Genomic DNA, 12,215 nt, shown 5'->3' on the forward strand with positions numbered 1-12,215 from the left:
AAAAGTGTTTTGGGATTTTCAGATAGTTACTGGTTGCACATAAATGCCCTCCATGTGAACAATGTCATTTGACAGCATGTGCGCGCCAGCTTGGATTCTGTGCTTAAGTGGTACTTGAACCCACAGATGTAAGTTAATGAATGAGGTCTAACAACAACTTCTACAACAAATATCTTGATGAAACACACATGGTTGCCTACTTACATAGCTACCTAGTTATTGTCACCCAGTATTTTGGCAGATTTAGAATAATGCTGTGCATTTAAGGGGATGAGGAGTTTGGGTCAAATGTTTGGTGACTAACAGTTTTCCTGTTCATCCCACTTGACAATATTGCTATTGTTAAGAAAATATCATTTTTGAACAAGCAGAATAGCCTGTCTGAATGCATCACCAGTTTAACAAGCTCCAGTCTCCTCAGATTACATATAGCTATCACTTGCGCATGCTACACATTTTAAAAAAGGAAAATATTTGCATGCATTGTCCCCACATTAGCAGAGTTTTACTAAACAGAAGCTATTGTTACATTAATTCTTTTACAATAACTTTGGGGACAGGGCTTGAAGTTAAAGTTTAACTGAGCTAATCTCCTCGATACACCACATAATTATGAGCAGATTTATAAGCAACCCTGCAGTATACAAACCCGAAAGTCCTCAATCAATACAAACTGAAACCTGCACAACGGATCTTTTAAAAACGAACTACAATATGCAATTCCAACTTCTGGCATTGCTAGTTCATAGTACAATATTATATTGCTTTGCTTTAGCTAATCAGCAGACACCCTCTTCAGTGCATACCTGGACAATGAAATCCAAAACAGAAATTAAAAGAAGGTTGAACTTACTGTTCGTGGAAATCTAACATCGGTGGCTCAAACCGGATAGGTCTGCAGTTACCCCGATGGTAAGAGGCACTGAAAGAGAGATAAAGCTTCTGTAACAGTAGCAATGCAGTAACATACATGTCTGTTCTGGTAAAAATACAGCATGCATTTCCTTTCATTAGCTTGAATAATGAGAAAGCATGCAGACCAAACATCAGTTTATTGTTGCAAAGACCTAGAAGAACATGTTCAACCAGTCTGGCTTGACATATTGCATGCACTCCCCAATGCCTTCCTGCCCAATCCCTGGCAGCCAATTAAAGCAATGATTCAACTAAACACTCCCTTTCTCAATTATTTATAAAAATGTTTCTATTCCATGCACACATTTATGGAAGTACAATACTTAAATGTTTAGCAATAGAACTAAAAAGTTTAGTGGATTTTTTAAAAATCCTTTGAAAAAAAACTTGGGCATTCATATTTCATCCCTAAAAGTATTTTACAGATCCAGGGAAAAAATAAGTCACTGAATGGTCCATTCATGACTCAGTGACAGAAACCTTGGCCAAAAAAAAAGGAACACGGAAAACAATTCTGGTCTCCTTCCTATCGGAAGGATGTTGTGAAACTTGAAAGGGTTCAGAAAAGATTTACAAGGATGTTGCCAGGGTGTTGGAGGATTTGAGCTATAGGGAGACCCTGAATAGCCTGGGGCTATTTACCCCGGAGCATTGGAGGCTGATGGGTGATCTTGTAGAGGTTTATAAAATCATGAGGGACATGGATAGGATAAACAGACAAGGTCTTTTCCCTGGGGTGGGAAGTGGAGGAGACTGGCACAACTGCAGCATTTAAAAGGCATCTGGGTGGGTATATGAATAGGAACGGTTTAAGAGGGATATGGGTCAAATGGGACTAGATTAGGTTTAGGATAGCTGGTCGACACAGACGAGTTGGACGAAAGGGTCTGTTTCCATGCTGCACATCTCTGACTCAAAGGCAGATGATATGAAGGGAATTCAGCTACTACTGTGCTTAGACGCCACTTCTGAAAAAGGGGAGGCAAAGAAACAACAGCTAGGAGCTAATTGAGTGAAGGGTGCGGGGAAACAAACTGCAAAAACAAAAAAAAAAGTGTTAAGCCAAGGATTCTAAATTCAGTTTCCCAAGAATAAAGAAGCCAGCATTGGTCAGTGACAATTGGAGTGACAGGCTAGGACACAATGGACTTTTCAACAGGCTTACAAAGGCAGAGGAAAGCAAGGAACTTTGAATCGAATAGCACAGACTACATAGTGGGTGACTTGTGGTTAACACTGCTACCTCACAGCACCAGGGACCCAGGTTAGATTCCACTGCAGGCAAATGTCTGTGTTGAGTTTACACATTGTTATGAAGTGTATTGTACCTTTAAGAAAGTTGAAAAGCTAGCAAGGACTGACAAAAGCAGTTCTGAACAAGGTAACACTTGGTGGAAACAAATAGCAGCTGCTGGGTTGCCATGAGACAAAAACAAATTCAGCCAGTTTAAATCATGCCCCAAGATACCAAAATCCAATCAAATTTGAATTTAGTATTTTGATAATATTAAAACCAATGAAATGATCTGCTGTTTTAGGGACATTGAACATTTTGAACTGCCAAAGACCAAATAATGTGGAATCTAGCTATAGAACTCTCTGAAAGACCTATCTGTGGGGGAGCGTGCAGTAGAACACGGAGGCCAACCTGAGAGAATCTACAAAGGACAATTGGCAAAACTGACTGGTTTTGAAACATGATTTTTTCTTTTTGTAAATCTTAAATTAGGATTTCTTAAAAAAAAAGTCAGACTAGTATTGTAGAGTGGGAGGTAAAAAGATAGGTGTAAGAGAAACGAGTTGTAAATAGTTGTTGGTTTAATATTCTCTGTTGGACTTAAAGAAAGGAAGTTCTTAATTTTTACTTTAAATAGTGACCTCTGGGATAGTTCACTGCCTCAAATTTTGTTACAGCAAAATTTTCTGTGTTGCTGGTTTAAATTAGCAGAGAGGTTTACCCAGTGTTGTAACAGCATTCTCCATGTCTGTGTGGGTTTCCTCCCACAGTCCAAAGATGTGCAGGTTAGGTGAATTGGCCTTGCTAAATTGCCCATGGTATTCAGGGATGTGTAGGTTAAGTGCATTAGTCAGGGGAAAATGTCAAGCAATAGGACAGGATCTGGGTGGGTTATTCTTTAGAGGGTTGGTGTGGGCTTGTTGGACCAAATGACCCATTTCCACACTGTAGGGATTCTATGATAACCAAAAGTATTTCTGAAAACAACTTTGGCAACTGGAGTAGAAAATAAAGTGCTAGGATTTCCTCCAATAGTTCATCTGCACAATTTGAACAAGGAGTCAGGGCCGACAGGTTACCAAGTATTGCTATTCCCCACTAAACCCCCATACCACACTGCCAAACAAGACACAAATGATCCACTTCAGGATTATTTTCATCCCAGTCAACAACATTAAAAAAGGTATTGCTGTTGCCTCAAGACAAAAATGATGCAAGTTATGCACATGGGGCACAAAAATGGAAACTCAGCAGGTCTGGCAGCACCTGTGAAGAGAAAACAGAATTAAATGTTTTTGGGACCAGGCACCCTTCTTCAGAATAGCCATTTGGCCTGATACCACAGAAGGTAGAACAAATTCTACAGAATAACTAGTAGACAATTTAGACAGGTAGAATGCCTTTCCTCCAGAATACAAATGTGTGTCTCCTTCAGGTATAGACACTAAAGTGCAACATTGATGATCTTGAAGTCTAGTTCTCAACTGACAAGAATTCATAAAAACAACTGGAGAGTCATACCAGACAAAACATTAAATGCTTCCCATTCCAACAATGCTACCAGATCAAGTTTCTCTGGGTTGGTTTCATAATAGCACAGAAAAAAGCCATCAAGCTGGTTGGATGCAAGCAACAAAGCTAGACCCACTCTCGCTTTCCCTATGTCTATAGCTTTTTGTTCTGTTCAGACATTTATTCAATTTTATTTGAAAACCACAATTTAATCTGTGTGACTTGCTTTGTAAATAAAGAGAATTTTTTCCTCATGTTGCCATTTGTCTTTTTCCCCCAACAATAAATTGGTGTCCTCTGCTTCTCAACTCAACAATGGCAAGAACTTCTTTCCATCTACTCCCTTCAAGATCTCCAGCACCTCTCACGAATCTCTTCACCTTTTCCGTCTTGAAGGAGAGCATTCCCAGCTTTACCAATCTAGTTAAATTGAATACTTATCATGCTGAGTAGTTATCATTATGTTCTCAAATTGGCAGTTGGTTCAAACACTCTGGCGGGAAATTCAACTATTTGTCTTTTTCTAACAGCTAAAATGCTGTTTTAGATAGTAGTGACAAATTGGACAACCTTTATTACAGTGGACAGTGTAGCCTCATCCAGCACAAACATGAACATGGTGGCAAAGAAGCTACAGAAAAATAGTGACAGGCAAGTTGCAAAGGAAAACAAAAAAAAGCAGAGAATTCCATAATCAAGACTGGAGATAGTATGCTTTGTGGCCACTGTGTAGTCTCACAAGTGTTTTATAATTAGCTCATGTGAGGTGGGCATTGCTGGTAAGACCAGCATTTATTTGGCATTGATAGTTGCTCCGGAAAAGATGGTGTATTTTGTTATTTAACCACAGCTGACACACACACACACACACACACACACACACAAGTTCTCAGACTTAAAAAAAACGTCAGTCATTGTACAACACAGAAACAGACCCTTTGGTCCAACTCATGCACACCGATCAGATAGCCCAAAAGTAATCCAGTCCCATTTGCCAGCATATGGCCTATACCCCCCCAACCCCCCTCCCCCAAACCTTTCCTATTCACATAGCCATCCAGATGCCTTTTGAAGTGGTGTAATTGGCCCAACCTCCACCACTTCCTTTGGCAGCTCATTCCAACTACCTACCACCTTTGCATGAAAAAGTTGCTCCTTAGGTACCTTTTAAATCTTCCCCCTCTCACCCTAAACCTAAGCCCTCTAGTTCTGGACTTGACCAACCCAGGAAAAAAGAAACCTCATCTATTTATCCTCTCCATGTCCCTAAGGTCCATTAGGTCACACCACAGCCTCCAAGACTCTAGGGAAACTAGTCCCAGTTCTCTGCCTTTCCCTATAGCTCAAATCCTCCAATCCTGGCAATATCCTTGTAAATCTTTTCTGAACCCTTTCAAGTTTGACCCAGTGACTGACTAATTCTTGTACTATTTTAATCGATCATTCTATTGAGAAGAGATTGAAATAACTAGGCCTATAGTGTATAAGTTGCTCTCAGCAAAAGAGACAACATTTCTATACAGCTCAGAGGGCGAGGACAAGGGAGAATTGCTTTTCTTTGGAATTCTCTAGCTCAGGTCATTTGTTTTTAAGGAGCTATAAATTTCTAGACCTAAATACATCACCGATCAAAGATCAGCCATGATTCATTTAGAGTCATAAATAAACAGCACAGAAACAGACTCTTCAGTCCAACTCTTCCATTCTGACCAGATATCCTAAACTAATCCAGCCCCACTGGCTAGCGTTTGGCCCATATCCTTGTAAAACCCTTCATATTCATGTACCCATCCAGATGCCTTTTAAAATGCTGTAATTAAACCAGCCTCCATCATCTCCTCTAGCAATTCATTCCATACATGCATTACCTTGAGTGAAAAGGTCCTTTTTAAATCTCCGCCCTCTAGTTTAGGGCTCCTACACTGGAGAAAAGACTTTAACAATTCACTCTATCCATGCCCTCATGATTTTATAAGCCTCTACAAAAGGTCACCCCCTCAGCCTCCAACACTCCAGGGAAGACAGACTCAACCTACTCAGCCTCTCCATATAGCTCAAACCCTCCAATCCTGGCAACATCCTTGTAAATCTTTTCTGAACTCTTAGTTTCACAACATCTTTCCAATAGGAAGGAGACCAGAAAAGGAGACCAGAAAGGAGCACAGTATTCCACGAGTAGCCTAATCAATGTCCTAAACAACCACAACGTGACCTCCCAAGATACTCAAATGCACTGACAAATAAAAGCAAGTGTACCAAATGCCTTCACCACCCTGGCCTCTGCAACTCCACTTTCAAGGAACTGCAAACCTGCACTCCTGTTCAGCAACACTCTCCAGGACCTTCTCATTAAGTGCTGCCCTGATCTGCCCAACCAAAATGCAGCCCCTCACATTTATCTAAATTAAAATCCACATGCCACTTCTCAGCCCATATGTCCAGCTGTTCAAGGTGCTGTTTTACTTAGAGGTAACCTTATTCACTGTTCACTACACCATCTATTGGAGGTCAGGTGCAAGCTTACTAACTATTCCTCCTACATTCAAATCCAAATCATTTATACTAATAACAAAAAGAAGTGGACTCAATACAGATCCTTGCAGCACCCCAGTGGTCACAGGCCTCCAGACTGAAAAGCCACACTCCACCACCATCCTGTCTCTTACCTTAGTCAATTTTGTAACCAAACTGCTAGTTGTGTGTGATCTGACATTGCTAACCAGTCTACTATGTGGAACCTTGTCAAACACCTTAATGAAGTCCATCTAGACCACATCAATCGCTCGGTCTTCAAACTGGTCACGTCTTCAAGAAAAAAACCACTCAAGTTAGCGAGATAATATTTCCCACCATCTCTAATCAGTCTTCACTTTTCCAAATACATGTACATCCTGTCTCTCAGATTCCCTTCCAACTTACCTACCACTGACATCAGGTTCACCAATTTATAGATCCCTGGTTTTCCCTTACCACATTATAAAAATAGTAGCATCACATTAGCCAACCTCCAGTTTTTCCCACATTCCATCTGTGGCTATCAATAATACAAATAGCTTTGCAAGGGGACCAGCGATCACTTCCCTAACTTCTCAATGTTCTATGGTACAACTGATCAGGTCCTAGGGATTTAAATCTATCTTTGTATGCGTTTTAAGACATCCAGCACATCCTCCTCTGTAATATGGATACTTTAAGATATCATTATTTATTTCCCCAAAGTTGAATGGCTGAGTAAGCTCAAGAGGCCAAGAACCGAATGGCCTATTCCTGCTTCTAATGTTTTCTCCTTCTGTCCTCCAGTCTTAAGTGCTCCCTATGTCAAGTGCCCTACCTACTTTAATAAAACAGGCTCCACAACACAAAAATTCAATTATTCAAAAAAGATAAAATTATTTCAAGTCAAGATGACCTAAAATTACATTTAATCACAACCACTATTGCTGGAAAATAATAATTGCTATAATCCAAGTTTATTTGAAAATAAATTATTTTCCAGGACTTAAATTTTGTCAATGGGAAGTTTTTTTCTTTCTCCCCCACCCCCCGACCCCCCAAAGAGAGACACAAATGGGAGTATGTCTTTATTATTTTAAGGGTTCTTAATTTCTGCTTTTGACTCCTACCCAATCACTCCAAAATTTGAAAATATAATTTTAATGGTTTTAATTAAATATCCAACAATTCCTCTCCAGGTCCTGTGGCCAGCTCATACTCAATAGAAATGACTGGTTGGAGATAACATATCTAGGTTACAACAGTTGTGCAATATTTAGATTCTCCTCCTGCCTTCAGCAGACCAAAGTCTATGGGTTAGTCAGTCAGTCTTAATTACCCAAGCAGAATAATCATCACTGTGAATAAGCACGTAGAAATTAGTTGAGTACGTGTTTGTGTTCTATCATGCTTTCCCAAACACAAGTCTGGCTATCAGAAGAAATAGTAAAATTAACAATTTCTATAAATCTTACCAACTGTTTTAGTGAATAAGAGATTACAGAAATAGAAAACACGAAAAGTTTATTTGTAGGTGTCTTTCTGGTGTTCAAAGTGGGTTGCTGTTATTGTTGAACAAAGAAATCCATTCAGCTTTGTCACCACGTAGCAACATGAAAACACACCTAATCAAAGCAGCTTTGAAGCCAACCTCAAACATACACTCTATCACCACCGACGAACTTTCCCTAGTTACCACAGAATGCCTATAGTGTGGAAACAGGCCATTTGCCTCAACAAGTCCACACCGACCCTCTGAAGAATAACCCATTTCCTGAAGGGCTTATGCCAGAAATGTCGATTCTCCTGCTCCTTGGATGCTGCCTGACCTGCTGCACTTTTCCAGTAACATTTGTCAGCTCTGATCTCCAGCATCTGCAAGTCTTCACTTTCTCCTCCCTGAAGAAGAATAATCCAACTCTCCTATTACTCTACATTTACCCTGACTAATGGACCTACACATTCCTGAACATTATGGACAATTTAACATGGCCAATTCACCGAACCTTCACATTTTTGTATTGTGGGAGGAAACCGGAGCACCCGGAAGAAACCCCAGACAAAACAAAAGGGGGAGAATGTGCAAACACAGATAGTCACCAGAGGTTGGAATCAAATCAGACTGAAACAACTGAATACTGCAGAATAGAAAATGTTGCACATTATGGGTACTTGTCTATTAGTTAAGTCCTTACAAATCACCTCAAAACTGTTTTAACAATGCCTTCACAATCATTTATTCTTGATTGATTCTAGAATCCAGATGTTAAACCATTTGGTTTGCTCAATCAAGACTTGATCAATCTAATTAAAGTGCTCAACATGGATTAGTAGTATTCAAGTTAGTTCACAATCCTTTAGCATACTTTTTTGTTCATGAGAACATTGATAAATTGATCAAAAACATCCGATTTCAAATTGGTTCCAATCACTCAACCTCTGTCCAGCTCAGTGATTCAAGATTGGAAAAAGTGAGGACTGCAGATGCTGGAGACTAGAATCAAGATTAGAGTGGTGCTGGAAATGCACAGCACGTCAGCCAGCATCCGAGGAGCAGGAATAAATAAATAAAATAAATAATCGTTTCGGACTGGAGCCCTTCATCAGGAAATTTCCAGCACCACTCTAACCTTGATTCAAGATTGGCATCAATTTATAAAACCACTAATGGAAGTCTCAGGGAAGTTTGAGAGAGGGCATTTCGGCCTTGTTCTGCTGACTATACTGTATTTGAGATCAGAAAATAACCAATCAATCAATCTAAACAAACCAGAAACATCAGACATCCAAGCAGAGTGAAGAAAATAGTTTTGCAAAACCTTGTGAAGCATGAGCTGAAGTTTAAAATGAATAAACAAGAACAATCTCAACTAGGGCGGCACGGTGGCTCAGTGGTTAGCACTGCTGCCTCACAGCGCCAGAGACCTGGGTTCAATTCCCACCTCGGGCAACTATCTGTGCAGAGTATGCACATTCTCCCAGTGACTGGGTGGGTTTCCTCCGGGTACTCCGGTTTCCTCCCACAGTTTAAAGATGCGCAGGTTAGGTGAATTGGCCATGCTAAATTGCCTGTAGTGTTAGGTGTAGGGGAATGGGTCTGGGTGGGTTGCTCTTCAGAGGGTCGGTGTGGGCTTGGTGGGCCGAAGGGCCTGTTTCCACACTGTAGGGAATCTAATCTAATCTACTTCACTAAAAGGGGGAAAACAGAATGGTGCCAAGACAGTAGAGATAGTCAGTTTTTTTTAGAAGGGAATAAGATTTGCTGGGGGGGGGGGGAAAAGGCTCTTCAGATGGTCGGTGTGGGCTTGGTGGGCCGAAGGGCCTGTTTCCACACTGTAGGGAATCTAATCTACTTCACTAAAAGGGGGAAAACAGAATGGTGCCAAGACAGTAGAGATAGTCAGTTTTTTTTAGAAGGGAATAAGATTTGCTGGGGGGGGGGGGAAAAGGGAGGAAAGAAGAAAAAGAGTTTGAATTGGGCAGTTGGGTAGACTTAATTAAGGACTTGTTGGATACAGTATTATAAAGTGGAGCAACACTGTAACTCATTGGTTAGCACTACTGCCTCACAGCACTAGGGACCCCGGCAACTGCCCTCGTGGCACTTGCATGTTCTCCCAGTGTCTGCGGGGGTTTCCTCACACAATCCAAAGATGTGCAGGTGAGGTGGATTCACCATGCTAGATTGCCGATAGTGTCCAGGCTAGGTGGATTAGCTACAGGAAATGCAGAGTTACGGGGCAGGGTAACAGGGTGGGCCTGAATAGGATGCTCTTTGGAGGATAGGCAGGGACTCAACTGGCCGAATGGCCAGTGTCCACACTATAGGGATTCTATGAAACCTTCATGCAGTGCCTGATGTAAAAAAATTCTTACTCTACTCCCTTGTGTAGAACTTATTTAAAAACTGCATCAATGTTTATTTTTTGGATAATACTTCAGCCCTGAACAATGCAATTTAATGCGCAACTTCAATTTCTCAACTGGAGATGCCTTCGAGTCTCTATTTATTCTTCCCCTTTACAATCCAGCCATCAAACCTATACAGATGAGTACATGATAATATTCTGAAATCAGTGGTGGGAAAGTTGCTGGAGAAGGTACGGAGGGATAGGATCTATTTAGAAAAGAATGGGTTTATCAGTGATAGGCAACATGGTTTTCTGCAGGGGGAAAATCATGCCTTACCAACATAAGAGTCCTTGGAGGAAGTGACCAAGTTGATAGATGAAGGAAGGGCTATTGATGTCATATACATGGACTTTAGTAAGGCATTTGATAAGGTTCCCCATGGTAGACTAATGGAGAAAGTGAAGTCACATGGTGTGCAGCGTGTTCTAGCTAGGTGGATAAAGAACTTGTTGAGCAACAGGAGACAGAGAGTAGTAGTTGAAGGGAGTTTCTCAAAATGGAGAAAGGTGACCAGTGATGCATTTCGGCAAATCTAATTCTAGAGCGAATGATACATTGAACGGAAGAGCCTTGGGAAAGTTGATGAACAGAGAGATGTGAGTGCGCAGATCCACTGTACCCTGAAGGTTGCTGCACAGGTGGATAGAGTGGTCAAGAAGGCATATAGTATGTTTGCCTTCATTGGATCGGATATTGAATATAAGAGCTGGCAGGTCATGTTAAAATTGTACAAGACATTGGTAATGTGGCGACCAGAACTGTACACAGTATTCTAAATGCAGCCGAACCAAAAGGATGTGGACGCTTTGGAGAGGGTGCAGAGAGAAGTTTTGCAAGGATGTTGCCTGGCATGGAAAGTGCTAGCTATGAAGAGCTTAAGTAGGTTAGGATTGTTTTCATTAGAAAAAAAAAGGAGATTGAGGGGGAACCTGATTGAGGTTTTCAAACTCATGAAGGGTATAAACAGGGTAGATGCAATAAGCTTTTTCCCCAGGGTGAAGGATCCAATAACGAGAGGTGAGAGGTGAAAAGTTTAGGGGGGATACATGCGACAAGTACTTCAGAGGGTGGTGGGCATTTGGAACGCGTTGCCAGCAGAGGTGGTAGAGGCTGGTACGGTAGATGCATTTAAGATGCATCTGGACAGATGCACGAGTAGGTGGGGAGCGGAGGGATACAGATGCTTAGGAATTGACCAACAGGTTTAGACAGTACATTTGGATCAGCTCAGGCTCGGAGGGCTGAAGGGCCGGTTCCTGGGCTGTAAATTTTCTCTGTTTTTTGTAAGTTTCTATTCAGTGGCTTTCCTTGATTTTCAATTATTAGTGTGGCAATGTTTCACAAACATTGAAGGAAACAATGTAAATTGCCCTAAAGTGCCTCATTACGTAGTTTTATCAAATCTCTGCAGTTCACCGAAAACAAGAATGAATGAGAGGGATCAACATGCTGTAACTAAAACACAGGAAAGCATTTACAATCTATTTTTTTCTCTGAATGGTTTCACTTGTTAACAATTACACTTTATAAAGTCCTTTCATATATTTGATAGTAGCTGAAATACTATGATCCCATTCTTCCCATTATATACGGAAAGTCTAAAAATTGACAGGTGTACAAATCTGTTAAAAGGTCAGTCCTGTATTTAAAAATATGGGAGGTGGTGTTGATTATCTACATTCAAACAAAATCACAACTGACTCAAAATGTGTTCACACTCTCCACTGAAGTTTCAAGTTGATCTTGAAATCAAAATAAAAAATCATCAGTAAAGCAAATGAAAATTTGATGAGGGAACTCTGTCCTTTTGACTTTCTCATATGCTTTCAACATTGCACAGGACGATGGAGGGGAGAGGACCCAAACAAATTAGCTAACCCATCAGAAATGAAAACAGTAATTTGTAAATTGAATCTTGGTTATTAAATCAAAGTTATAAAAATTTGTCCAGTTGGAGTACTTTAGTCAGACTCGATTACAACTGTGTATTACTTCAAGTTTGTACAAACTGCTCACACTCTTCTCAGAGAACTTGCCAATTTTTTTAAAAGCAAGTAATCCATAGAGATTAAAAATAATCAAAACTGCACTGCTGATTTACAATGGTCAGGTTAAGAGCATTAAATCAAAATTATTTCAACTGCTG

The 12,215-nt window shown here is 40.5% G+C and overlaps 1 protein-coding gene across 1 annotated transcript in view; it reads right to left on the reverse strand.

Moving 5' to 3' along the window:
- Window positions 1–12,215, reverse strand: part of tmem131 (transmembrane protein 131) — a 201,590-nt gene that overhangs the window by 107,743 nt on the left and 81,632 nt on the right. The window contains exon 4 of the mRNA XM_043692263.1: window positions 854–922. Coding sequence (XP_043548198.1) covers window positions 854–922 — 69 coding nt within the window. The remainder of the gene's footprint in view (window positions 1–853; window positions 923–12,215) is intronic.

The sequence above is a fragment of the Chiloscyllium plagiosum genome, chromosome 6, assembly GCF_004010195.1.
Source record: "Chiloscyllium plagiosum isolate BGI_BamShark_2017 chromosome 6, ASM401019v2, whole genome shotgun sequence".
Classification (NCBI taxonomy): Eukaryota; Metazoa; Chordata; class Chondrichthyes; order Orectolobiformes; family Hemiscylliidae; genus Chiloscyllium; species Chiloscyllium plagiosum.